The sequence below is a fragment of the Schistocerca gregaria genome, chromosome 7, assembly GCF_023897955.1.
Source record: "Schistocerca gregaria isolate iqSchGreg1 chromosome 7, iqSchGreg1.2, whole genome shotgun sequence".
NCBI classification, from domain to species: Eukaryota; Metazoa; Arthropoda; class Insecta; order Orthoptera; family Acrididae; genus Schistocerca; species Schistocerca gregaria.
In genome coordinates, this window is record NC_064926.1 from 436,932,404 (window position 1) to 436,946,039 (window position 13,636).

Below are 13,636 nucleotides of genomic sequence, written 5' to 3' on the forward strand. Positions count from 1 at the left end.
CACTGTATGCTGGTCCACTTAAGTGGTTTTCACCTTTACGCCATCCAGTGTAATTTACCGCCCTATGTCCTCTATGTTGCAGATGACAACACACCTGGGAAGTCTCCCTGACTCTGTGACATATCACAGACTCGGCACTCCACGCAGCCTCCATCACTATGCTCCACCCTGGGGGGAGGGAAAATATGTGGGAATATTGCTTTGTGAGGTAATAACGCTGGCGGACGACTAGAATCTGGCGCAACGGACGCTTTCATAGGCAGTCAGTAGATTAGATTAGATTAATACTTGTTCCATAGATCATGAATACGACACTTCGTAATGATGTGGAAAGTGTCAGGTTAATAAAAGATGTCTGTACAAGAAATTACATTACACAAAATATTGCATGACACTAATGATTAAGTTTTTTTTACTTGGTTTATATCTGAAAATTCAGCCAATGAGTAGAAGGAGTTGTCATCTAGAAATTCTTTTAATTGTACTACTTTCAGGTGTTTGTTTACGCATATTCATGTCGTGAAAAAAATATTTTTCTTCAGAGTAACAGAATTGTGTGATTATTCGTCATAATCATCTCCTGTACCTTGAAGATCCACAAGGAGACAAGTATAACATCAAATTCTGTTAAATGCTGGGAACACTACACTCTGAGTGAATGCTTGATTTCGAAGTTCATCAATGTCGTCTTTGCGACGCAATGGCTTGAACCAGAATCTTTTCCCTGTGCTGTCTTTCCTGAACCTATATATTATAAACATTAAAATTTGAAGCCAATGAGAGTAAACAACGAATTGGCCTCATTTAAGCTAAAGTATTTACCTGAAGAATGCAGCAGCTAATTTCCACTTTGTTTCTTTGTTTGTGCATCCATAGGCAACACATGTAATTATTCTTTCACATATTTACGTTATTGTTTCGACGAACACAGTAATAAACTTTCAATGGTTTTATCTCCACAATGTGGCGGAGTGCACTCGTTTATTTCATATTTCTGGCGCCATAGATTCTGACCACCTTGTTGTTTTTCAGCACTGACAGTCATTATCTTTGGCTCCGTGTGTTTACTTCACGAACACCGCAGTGTTTTGCCGCGAGCGTCAAATGGCTGTCAAGTACGATGTGTGTTGTTTGGAAAGATGATTTTGCTTTTAAAATAATAAAATGAGTGAATTTAAAGTGCATAGATTGATGAAAGATCTAGTTACCTTGACCAGGTGAGTGAAAGTAAAGTGCTCAATGATTTACCAAAGTGACTGCACTGAGTCACATCGGAACTAATTTTTGAAGAGCGAATAGAATACAGCTGTTCAAAATCTGGTTGGTTTCTACAGATCCCCAGAGTTGCCAGAGGTACTTATTGAACGCCTACAGCAAACAGAATCAAGACATGTGAATCCAGGTCAGACTGCAGCAGTGCAAACTAGTTTACGACAACTTTGTAGAGATAACCCCACGGAAGAACTATTCACCGCCAAGTATAATGAACTGAAGACGAAGAAGTGAGTAAACATACTCTTATCCTTGTAGAACCGTGCTACACATTTTTTTCATGTTATTCAGAAACAGTAAAGAGATTGTTTCATAATTGAATTTATCTGACTGTAGTGTTGGACACAGATGTAGCAAGCTGCGACCATCGAAAACACTTTGTATTCTGTGAAAAAAATCTTCTCATTCGTGTTACTATTGCGGCTGCTTGACATACATCGGTTTTTTTTCCTATAATGTGATGGGCACAGGGGTGTTGTTAATTCAAGGTGTCAGTTATTAAACCATGGGAGTTCCGAATTATTTGCCTAATGTATATTTGTGTTATTTGAGTGCTTTTTTGGTTATTATTGCATAGACTACAAATTATACAGGATGTTATCACGATCAGAATTCCATTTTGGATTCTTTAAATCTGCTGCAAACAGTGTGTTTGTTACCAAGTCTGTGTTTTCATGGAATCAGATAGAGAGGTGTGTGTGTGTGTGTGTGTGTGTGTGTGTGTGTGTGTGTGTGTGTGTGTACTATTGAGGACCATGCATTCGGAATGGCATTGGTGGTGGCCTCTTAGTTCCTACCTTAAGTTTTTTCTCCTTTCTAATAAAACGATTTTGATTTAAATTTTTCTAATTTCTCAACGCAATTTTTCATATTCTTTTATTTAAATGGAAAATCATAAGTATGAACTAGCATATGTTAAAAATGATATATATGAAAACACCATTCCACATAGCTAGGTGATGGACCACCAATAGAGGTAAATGTAGCATAGTCTGAGATCTAGATTAGGTTGGAATGTAAATGTGAAATAAAAGTTGTTGTGATAAACTGATCTGTAGCATAATGTATCTTCAAGTGATTTGTCTCTATTACGATGTTTGTGTTGCAAGAGATAACGCACTCACTGGCCAGTCAAAGCTACAATTTTAAGACTATAATTTACTGGCAATAATATTAATGCTATAGATAATTTTACATTTCAATAGCAACTACTATGTGATGCTCTCTTATCCCCCAGTTACTCTTAGTCATCAAATCTATCTCATCTTTGGCAAAACACTTCTGAGATTACAGTCGTTAGTGCCACGTAAAACTTTAGTTGTTAAAGCTGCAGTGATAATGATTGTGGATTGTTAAGCAGGACACTTATTGGAAAGACACCTTTTGAATTAATGGAGCCCCTGGTAAAAGTTATATACTGGACCCACCCGTGCATTTTTCAGTACGGCGCAGACCTAAAAATTAGGACCTTCTGCTTGTCAGTTTGTTACCAAAACCATATTTTCTGCATTCACATTTGTTAACGTTGCCAACTCTCAACCAGATTGTCACCTGCTAATCTAACGTAGACCTCGGGTGTGCTATGGATCAGTCTGTCACAACCACCAAGATTTCAGGGGCATTTGAGTAGCGCACTTTAAATAACCTAAAAGCATGTAAATAATGCTATTATTTTGTTTGTTGTAGCTGAAAGTTTATTACAGACTGCCAATTTTCTTTTTAAATAATGAGGGGGCGGGGTGATGTGACAGCGTGGCTGATGTTCATATACTATATCTTTCTGTGTAGGGCTGGTGGAATGTTGTCTTGAAGATAGGAAAATTGTCATTCTTCTGTGATCAGTGATGTTACTATCAGAAATCAATTTTTTTTTCTATGTGGACGTGTTGGTGACAGAGCTGTTGTGTAGCTTGAGTTGTAGGTTAGGTTGGGATATCAGAAAGCATTAGAAATAAGAACATTACCACCTAAAAACCATTTTTTGTTGACGTTCCATTAGTTTGTCAATTTTTGTTTTGGTAATGAGATCATCCATTGGTGTCTTCTGCGATGCATTGGATGGAATCCTGTCATCCTTCCTCAGCTGGGTAATAATGCTTGTGAGGTTTATGGAATTTGATAGGCAACATGTGCCTCCTGGGTTGTGCCAAATGGTTAGCAACTGTCAGTCCTTTATAAGAGTAAAATCTGATCATGTATGGTGGCAGTCTTTTGCATATCTCTTACAGCCTTCAGATATATGTCCTCAAATACCTCTTTTGATAGCCAGGTGGCCTTTGCTGCGGCTGGGTGGCACCTGTGGGGAGGGCCCCTGCACGGAGTGGGTGGCATCAGGGTGGATGACGCGCAATGAAGCGTAGTACATCATCTCTTGCTGGTGGTCAAACATGAGCAGTCTCTAAGCATTCGTGGGCTCAAGTCAGTGCACAGAAGTAAGACCCCAAATCATTCCCCTCCCTGGCCACACCATGTGAGGGACGTCAGGTTAAGGATGGCAGCGGTTCTTATTCGCCCCGGTACCTTGTATGTTAGCGAGCTGATGTGGAATCTTTCATGAAGCCTCAGTTTTTGTCGAGCATTTAGAAAACAACTCTGGGGAGGTGGAGGGCTTGTCCAAAATAAGATCAAAACAGCATCCTCTGCCCAGTCACATGACAAGCTTGAGGATGTTTCTGTAACCACCATGCCCCCCCCCCCCCCCCCATAAGAGTTTAAATATGGTCCAGGTTATCATATTTCACAGGGGCCTTTTTTTGCAGTCCGATGATGTGTTGTGCTCCAATTTAGAACGGTGAGATGTACATTTTGTACGGCGTGTCCACTGGGGCCCGAGGAATAATCATGTCGCCACCAGTGCCTTCATCTTGACCTTTGAGGGTGATACATTAGCTGAGAAGGTAGAGGTGATGGTCTATCGCTGTGATGTAAAACCCTGTATACCTCCCCCAATGTGGTGCTTTAAATGTTGGAAGTTTGGTCATATGTCTTCCCGCTGTCTTCCAATGTTCTACCTACACTGAGGCTAAGAGAAAATTTAAACGCCTGCGTCCTGTATGTATGACATTGTCTTACGTTTCCGCTACAACAGTTCTAGCCCCGTCAGCTCCAATAACCCAGTCGCCTCTCAGAGCCAGAAGACTACACCTACCCCCTTGATGGTGGGGGGCACTTCCCTCCTTGTTACTCCTGCACCACCAAATTCATGAGCAACCCCCACCCCCCCTTCCCCCAACTATCGGGGACGTCGGTCCCCACTTCTAAGCTGGTGAAGCGAACAACTTCTTCCGATGCTCTCACTAGGAAGGGGTCCCTTGGGTCACTCCCTTCCCAGGTTTCTTCTAGTTGGAAAGATGACACCCGCCAGTGGTTGAAGAGCCCAAAAGCAGCTGATTGCAGGGCTTCATGGCCATCCTCTATCCCAGATACTAAATCAGTGAAGTCCTCCCAGCCGGGGAAACCCAAGGAACAGAGAAATCCGAAAGGAAGGTCCCCAAGACCAAGCAAATTGCAGTATCACCCACATCACCGCTACCTCCAAGCTCTATGTCTGCGGTTGAAGTGGAAATTCTGGCGTCCGGTGAGGACCTAGATCTTGCCAGACCCTCAGACAAAATGGATATAGACTGCTCAGGCAAAAAGTCTTTGGCAGCAGGTAACCCTGAGGTGTATACTGCCTCATTGAATGCTCCATGCCTTCCCAGTCTCACAATGATGTCATCCTCCAGTGGAATTGTGACGGTTTTTTCCACTGCCTGGCTAAGCTACGGCAACTGTTAAGCTTTATACCTGCTTTCTGCATTGCTCTCCAGGAAATGTGGTTCCCAGAAATGCGGACCTCTGCCCTTCGCGGCTATAAGGGATACTACAGGAACTGTAGCGACTGTAATCGAGTGTCAGGTGGAGTTTGCGTTTATGAACTAAACTCAGTCTGTAGTGAACTTGTGCCCCTTCAAACCCCTCTTGAAGTTGTGGCTGTCAGAACAAGGATGACACAGGAAATAACTGTCTGCAATGTATATCTTCCTCCAGATGGTGTAGTATCCCTGAATGTATTAACTGCACTGATAGTCAACTCCCTAAAATTTCCTACTTTTGGGAGATTTTAATGCCCATAACCCCTTGTGGGGTGGCACTGGCCTTACTGGTCGAGGCAGAAATGTCGAAACTTTACTGTCTCAATTGGACCTCTGCCTCTTAAATACTGAGGCTGCCACACATTTCAGTGTGGCTCGAGGTAGTTGCTCGGCCATTGATTTATCAATTTGCAGCCCAGGACTTCTCCCATCTATCCACTGGAGAACACATGGCAACCTGTGAGGTAATGACCACTTCCCCATCTTCCTGTCACTGCCCCGGCGTCAGACCACAGAGGCCTGCCCAGATGGGCTTTAAACAAAGTGGACTGGCAAACTTTCACCTTTGCTATCACTGTTGAATGTCCCCCACATGGAAACATTGACGTGATGGTTGACCAGATGACTACAACAGTCGTTTCTGTGGCAGAAAACAAGATTCCTCACTGTTTAGGGTGCCCCCCGCGATAGGCAGTCCCATGGTGGTCGCTGGAAATCGCTGAAGCAATTAAGGAGTGTTGGCGAGCTCTACAGTGGCATAAGTGGCACCCTTCCCTGGAGCACCTCATAGCCTTTAAACGGCTCTGTGCTTGCGTTCATCAACTTATCAAACGATGGAAGCAGGAGTGTTGGAAGAGATATGTTTTGACCATTGGGTGCCATCATCACCTTCCCTAGTCTGGGTAATGATGAAATGTGTTTTCGGCTACCAGACCCCATCAGGTGTTCCCGGTGTTAACATGGATGGCGTGTTATCTACCAATGCAAACACGATTGCCGAGCACTATGCTCCGCTGCATTGGAGAATTACCTCCCAGCCTTTCGCACTCTCAAATGGCGCCTGGAAAGGAAAGTCCTCATGTTTACTACATGCCACAGTGAATCCTACAACACCCCAATTACAGAGTGGGAGCCTCCCCAGTGCCCTTGCACATTGCCCCGACACAGCTTCTGGACCAGATCGGATCCAGAGTCAGATGGTTAAACATCTCTCATCTGGCTACAAGCGACATCTCATCATCTTCAAACGAATCTGATGATGTGGCGTGTCTCCATCAGAATGGCGGTAGAGCACCATCATTCTGGTGCTCAAACCCAGTAAAAACCCACTTGATGTGGATACCTATCGGCCCATCAGCCTTACCAATGTTCTTTGTAGGCTGGTGGAACGTATGTTGTGTCGGCAGTTGGGTTGGGTCCTGGAGTCATATGGCCTATTGGCCTCTGCCAGGTTCACTCTACCACTGATAATCTTGTGTCTCTAGAGTCTGCCATCGGAACAGCCTTTTCCTGACAACACCACCTGGTTGCTGTCTTTTTTGATTTATGAAAAGTGTAGGACATGACCTGGTGACAACTTATACTTGCCACATTACACAAGTGGGGTCTCCGTGGCCCACTCCCTATTTTTATCCAGAATTTCCTGTCGCTTCGTACTTTCCGTTTCCAAGTAGGTGACTCCCATAGTTCCCCCCATATCCAGGAGAATGGGGTCCCGCAGGGCTCTGTATTGATTGTCTCTCTATTTTTAGTGGCCATTAATGGTCTAGCAGCACATGTAGGGCTGTCCATCTCACCTTCTGGTACGCAGACGAGTTCTGCATTTCGTACTGCTCCACCAGTACCAGTGTTCCTGAGCGGCGCCTACAGGGAGCCATCCACAAGGCGCATCATGGGCTCTAGCTCACGGTTTCCAGTTTTTGGCTGCAAAGTCGTGTGTTATGCACTTCTGTTGGTGTTGTATTGTTCATCCAGAACCAGAACTTTACCTTAATGATGATTCATTCAGTGTAGTGGAGACATATTGATTATTAGGGCTGGTTTTCAGCGCCCAAGTGACTTGGATTCCTCACATTTGTCAGCTTAAGCGGAAGTGCTGGCAGCACCTCAATGCCCTCCGATGCCTGAGCAACACCAACTGGGGTTCAGATCGCTCTATGTTGCTGCAGCTCTACAGAGCACTTGTTCAATTCTGCCTTGACTATGGGAGTCTAGTTTACGGTTCGGTGGTGCCCTTAACATTGCGTTTACTCGACCAGTGCACCACTGTGGTGTTAGCCTAGTAACAGGAGCTTTTTGGACAAGTCTGATGACCAGTGTCCTTGTGGAAGCCGGAGGGCCTCCATCACCGGTTAGGCATGCACAACTGTTGGCCAGTTATGTAGCACATGTTCATAGTTCTCCTGCACATCCAAATCACTGTCTCTTTTTCCCACCCATGGCGGTTCATCTCCTACATCGCTGGGCCAGATCAGGACTTCCAATTGCTGTTCGTGTCCGATGCCTTCTTTCCAAACTGGAGTTCATTCGCTGCTGTGAGATCCTTACTGATTTGGATCAGTTTGTCATTTTCAGCATTCACTAGAAGCTAAGAATAACCAGCATTAATTTAGTACACACAGTGTGTGTAATTGGATGTATTCAGCTTTGACTTCAGTATGAATAACTGTTGATATGAGTATAGCAGTTTGCAGATGCGTTTCACGTTATTTTCTTTTGTGGAATACGCTTCTTTGATTTTGAGGCCGTGGTACTTCCCAGCCACAATCCCCCAGTAATGAGACATTGTTTATTGTTGTACTCAGTTTATTCATTGGTTTGGTATGTTTAGCTTTTGCAAGTGCTATAAGGCAGTCAGACAATTCACCTTTAACAAAAGGTTGCAAACAGATCTTTATCCAGATACTTCACACACCTGCCCTCCAGAGTGATGCATTATCTCGATGTGCATGTTTTTCAGTGCAACATGCAATTTGTGGCAATATGCCGAGCAACGATTGTAATGAACGTAGGTCTCCGGAAAGCAGATCTGAAAGTGTATTGTATCAGAATCACATTGTCACTTTTCCATTACAGGAAGTACAATCTCAAATGCATCAGCATTTCCTTCCTGTAAAACTTTTTAACAATTTGCTTTGTTTCTCCCTGTGTCCATAATGTTTATATCTTTCCTCCAGGTTCTGTTTTCATGCCATGTACAATAGAGGATCATTTTTGGTGCTTCCAGGAGAGCTTTGCTGTGTGTTAAAAAACTTTCTGTGAAGCCTGACCTATCAATTTTCAGTGAATGTTTCTCAACCTCAGCTATTACAAAATACAGCACTTGGTCAGGTTGGTTGGGTGTGAGTAATTTACATGGAAATCCTTCTCACTCGTCATCCAGTTACAGTTAATTTCATCAGCTTACAACCATGAGTACAAATACATTCATTCCCACACATAAAGATTTTCATCACTATTAACATAAAGTCTGTGCATCTTGGGTCTGGGTGCTATTCCTTACGTTGCTACCAATGTTCAGTAATATATAAGTCTTCCTAGTCAACAAGTAAAATCTTTCTTGCTTGGAGTCACATATCGAGTCTCAAGTTACATTGAGTGTAGTAGGTAGCAATCGTAGGCATGGGAGGCAGGTTTGGTGTGTCACTTTATGAATGTAGCAGGTTTGCTTTCCCCACTTGCATATAGCCTGCAGCCCCAGTATTGCTTCTGAGGCATATAATCAGTCATGTCGCAACTGACATCCAGGTACATATTATATCTGCTACAAACTTCAAGCAACAAGCCAATTCCTGGCAGGCATTCCTGACACGAGAGGTGGTTAAAACCACTGGATGCTAACATCAGAAGAGGTCAGACTGGAGATCCGGAGCACATAGTAGTGTCCAAACCAATTTCGGATTGGTATTGCCAGTTGCAGTGGAGCTCTATACAGTTGGTTTTTCCTTATCATTCCAAGGCTTTGCAAATGTGTTGCAACACAGTCAGTTATGTGTACACTGTGCCAAAACATTATGCCCACTTCACACTGCATGAATCCTGCTTGGTGGTGTTGGCGGCATGTGACACGGTAAGGAGAGTATATGAGTGGAGTAGAGATGAAGCAGGTATCATTCTAGTGATGATACAGGCTGAAAATCCACTGACATAAGAGACTTTGACAAAGGGGAAGTTGTTATGGCACCGCACTTGGTAACAAGTCTCTTTGAAGCACTGAAGCAGATAGGCTATGCGCTTGCTGCTGTCATGAGTGAGCATCTATGGAAAGTGGAAGGACAATGAAACCATGAGTGGCCAACAAAGATGCTGGATATCCATGTCTTAACACAGAATACAGAGGTTGGAGGCCTGCTTGTTCAGTAAGGCAGATCTGATGACAATACAATGCTGGTACTGGCACAAGTGTTTTGGAGGACAGTGTTCAGCACACTTTACTAAATGTGGGGCTCCATAGCAGACGGCCCCTATATGTTCCAATGTTGATCCAATGACATTTTCAGTTAAGGTTGCAGTTGATGCGGTATCATCAAAATTGGACTGTGAACCACTAGAAACGTGTAACCTAGTTGGCCGAATAATGTTTCGTGTGACACCAGGTTAACGGTCGTGTCTGAATACACTATCATCCAGGTAAATAGATTTTCAGAACACACACCAAACCATAGACATAGGTAAGTAGTGTCAGTATTGTGCTACGGCGGACATTCACAAGGGCTTAAATAGGTATTGTGATAATAATTGATGGCACTAGACAGTTGCGGGCTACGTGAACGTTATGGACCACCTGTATCCCTTCATGCTTGATGTCTTTTGTGATGGCGATGACATATTCTAGCGGGGCAACTGCCTGTCTCACAAGGCCCGAATCATAATATAATGGTTTAAGGAGTGTGATAATTAACTCATGTTGGTGTCTTAGCTATCAGTTTGTCTGCTCTGAACTTGATGGAACACACCTGTGACACTGTGGGAAGTCAGCTCTGCACCCACAAACCAATGGCCTGTAAGTTAGGAGAACTGAGTGATGTGTGCATAAGTGTCTAGTGTCACACACCTTTGGAAAGTTACCAAACACTTCATTGTATCTGTGCTACACAGAGTTGCAACTGCATTGTTCCAAAGAGGGACTAGCATGCTACTTAGCAGATTGTCATAATATTTGGACTCATCATTGTATGTATCTTGTCCTCAGTGCCCTGTGTTGTGTTCTTGGGGAAGGGCTTACTTGTAACCCATTGGAATGGAAATTGCCCATTTATGTGCTACAATGGTATAGTGTTTGAACTTCGGATCATTTATTATTTGTTAGTTGATAAGAAATATTTATTGCAATGTAGGTGATGCTACTGATGTGAATAATAATAATAATAATAATAATAATAATAATAATAATAATGATGATAATGATAATGTTGCCATCTGTGTGACACATTCCATTCTGCTCCTAGCCTCCTTACAGTGTCTTAAACAGATGTTTTAAAATGCTCATTCTATCTAGTATTAAACACTGTAACATTTGTTTTTGATCACTGACTCTGTGCTGACGCTCTGGTCTTTGATTTAGGTCTTCAAATTCTGAAAACTGCCAAGCACCGATCAGTGTCTGTTACGGAGAAACTCTTAACCGACATCTTCCTTACAGATGGATGTGGAAGTACAATACTTGTAATCCTTCCTGTAAATAGTACACCCTATAAGTGTATCTACTAGATGACAAAGGCAGTACCAGGCAGTCTACCTTAATGGGTGTCAGTGGCAACAAAAATTTGATCTATAGAATTTCATGTGATTATTGACCCCAATTTAAAAATGTTAAATGCTGTCATAATCTACTCATTTAAGAGGTATAATCCTATTGCAAAAATTCAAACAAGACAAGCATTGCAGTTCACGCATGTGTTTTTTTGTCTTGAAGCAGCGTACCTGATGATGATGCACGAATACTTAGACTATATTCATCCAGTAGTTGAGAATGAGAGCAGTTAGCAATTTCCAGCAAACTTTACACACAATTTCAAACCTTCATGAAACTTTTTCTCACTGACACACCCACAAAATGATGAAAGGAAAAAAGTCTATTGCTTCTACATTGTTGCCGTTCATGTTGTCAGGCTTCAGCATCAGGCATGACATTTTAATTTGTTATATCTTGATTAATGACTCTATCCACAACAGTTTACAGGCAGTATCCACATACACCAGTGGATGTACCTGCAAAATTACGTCATTGTACAACGCAGTTAAGCAGTAATGACATCATAATCACTGAGATGCATAAAAAGTAATATTTGCTTAAAATGGAGCACAAATTATCAAGAATAAATTCATTGAGTGTTCCATAATGGGAGCACTTCATGACTTTCAAGAAATGTTACGCATAATTTCAAACCTATTTCTAACTTTTCTCGATTATATGCTTAACACATTACCTCATTTATAAAGTAATTAATCATTCACAGCTGTTTCGTACATGGGAGTTTCATTCTTTAAGGAATCGGTGTTTTACTGGTTCTTCAGTGTTTTGATATGGCTGCTCACTAATTATGAAGACATAACATGCTCAGAAAATTGCAGAAGTGAGACTTCCAGTGATGCCTATGTGTGTTTTTACACTCCTTTGTCACTTGGATTCTTAGGTTTCAGTTTTGTTATTGTATTAGATTCAAAGACGAGGAAGATGCTCTTGAGAGAAATGTTTAACTTGTGATGTTCTGTAATAATCAGTAAGATACGTCCACAGTTAGTCTTACATCCACTGTTTATTCATTTAAGGTTACAATGGTATATTGTGCTCCTTCCCTAAACCTGAAATGTCTGCTTATAGTTGTATCTGCCACTGAGACAGATGGAGGAGTGAGCAGGTAGAATAGATTTTAAATTTTCATCACAGAAATGTTTGTCATAATTTTAATTATTCTTCCTGCAATACTAATCTATTTTTGTGCAAAATGGGGGCATTTCCCTAAGTTAAAAAAAGTCATTAAGGTCTTGATCTTACTTTTGATGGAAGGCTCACATTGTAGATTAGATTAGATTTAGTTTTCGTTCTATAGACCCAAATATGAGATGATTCTCGTGGGTGTGGAACATGTCGGAAAGTATGACATAAAACATTGAATATAGTGCTTACTACCCTGATCGTTTGTCAGGAGAAAGTCGAAAATAAGCTAATACAATGCAGTAAACTGGGACAGCTAACATTTACAGGATAAACACAGTCAGAATGAAACACTGTTATCCTCAATTAATAAATATATCACACACAAAATACCTAATCTTGACTGTTTTGATGAAGTGTTGTCAAAACAGAAATCTAACAGATATTTTTACTTAAGCTGACTTAACAGTCTCTGTTAAGATATTCATGTATGGAGTAGAAGGAGTTGCCTATCAAAAAGTCTTTCAAACTCTGTTGAAACTGTGCTTTATCTGAAACAAAGTTTTTAAGTTGCTGGCAATTTATTAAAAATGTGAGTTCCTGAATATTGGACCCCGGTAAGTGATTTTAGGCCTTTATGTAGATTCTTCTTATTCCTAGTATTGATATTGTGTACTGAGCAGTTGGTTGGAAATAGAGATGTATTACTTGCAACAAATTTCATTAAGGAATAAATATACTGAGAAGCAGTGGTTAGAATACAAAGTTCCTTGAACAGGTTTCTACAAGATGTTCTTGAATTTACGATGTAAATGATTCCTATCACATGCTTTTGGACCCTAAAAAGTTTTGCTCGGTTTGATGAGTTGTCCCAGAATATGATCCCATATGACATAATAGAATGCAAGTAAGCAAACTATGTAAGTTTTTATGTTTATATCTCCTACATCTGACATCATTCTCTCGGCAAATACAGACTTGTTTAGGTGCTTAAGCAATTCTGTGGTATACCCTTCCCAACTGAATTTATTATTGAGTTGTAATCCCAGAAATTTAGCACTGTCAACCTCTTTGATCTGCATGTCTTCATACATCATACTCATGCTGGAAGGAAATCTCTTACAGGTTCTGAACTGCATGTAGCGGGTCTTCTCAAAGTTTAATAACAAAAAATTCACTTTAAACCACTTATTAATGTCAGTGAAAATTTGATTATCAGCTATTTCTAAATCTGTACTTGACTTGCTACTTATTGCAATGTAACAGATGAGAGGTCATTAATATACACAAGAAAAAGTGATAGATCCAAAATGGAACCTTGAGGAACACTGCATGTAATTAATTCCCAATCAGATGAAGAATGACTGCGTACTGCACAGGTATTTCCCAACGACACCCTTTGTTTCCTGTTAGATAGATAAGACTCAAACCTTTTTGCAGCATTGCTGGCGACACCATAATACTCTAATTTACTTAGGAGAATGCTGTGGTTCACACAGTCAAAGGCTTTTGACGTGTCACAGAAAATACCAGTAGCCTGCAATTTATTATCCAATGAATTGAGTACATTTTCACTGTAAGTGTAAATAGCTTTCTCTGTATCAGAACTCTTCAGAAATCCAAACTGTGACTG

The 13,636-nt window shown here is 41.4% G+C and overlaps 1 protein-coding gene across 2 annotated transcripts in view; it reads left to right on the plus strand.

Annotated features, from left to right (window-relative positions):
* Window positions 1-1,020: 1,020 nt before the first annotated feature.
* Window positions 1,021-13,636, plus strand: part of LOC126281536 (gamma-tubulin complex component 2-like) — a 189,084-nt gene continuing 176,468 nt past the window's right edge. Inside the window, exons 1-2 of one of the 2 annotated variants that reach the window (XM_049980587.1) lie at window positions 1,021-1,217; window positions 1,335-1,502. In XM_049980587.1, coding sequence (XP_049836544.1) covers window positions 1,165-1,217; window positions 1,335-1,502 — 221 coding nt within the window. In that variant the 5' untranslated portion in view covers window positions 1,021-1,164. The remainder of the gene's footprint in view (window positions 1,218-1,334; window positions 1,503-13,636) is intronic. The other variant, XM_049980586.1, reaches the window with a different exon arrangement.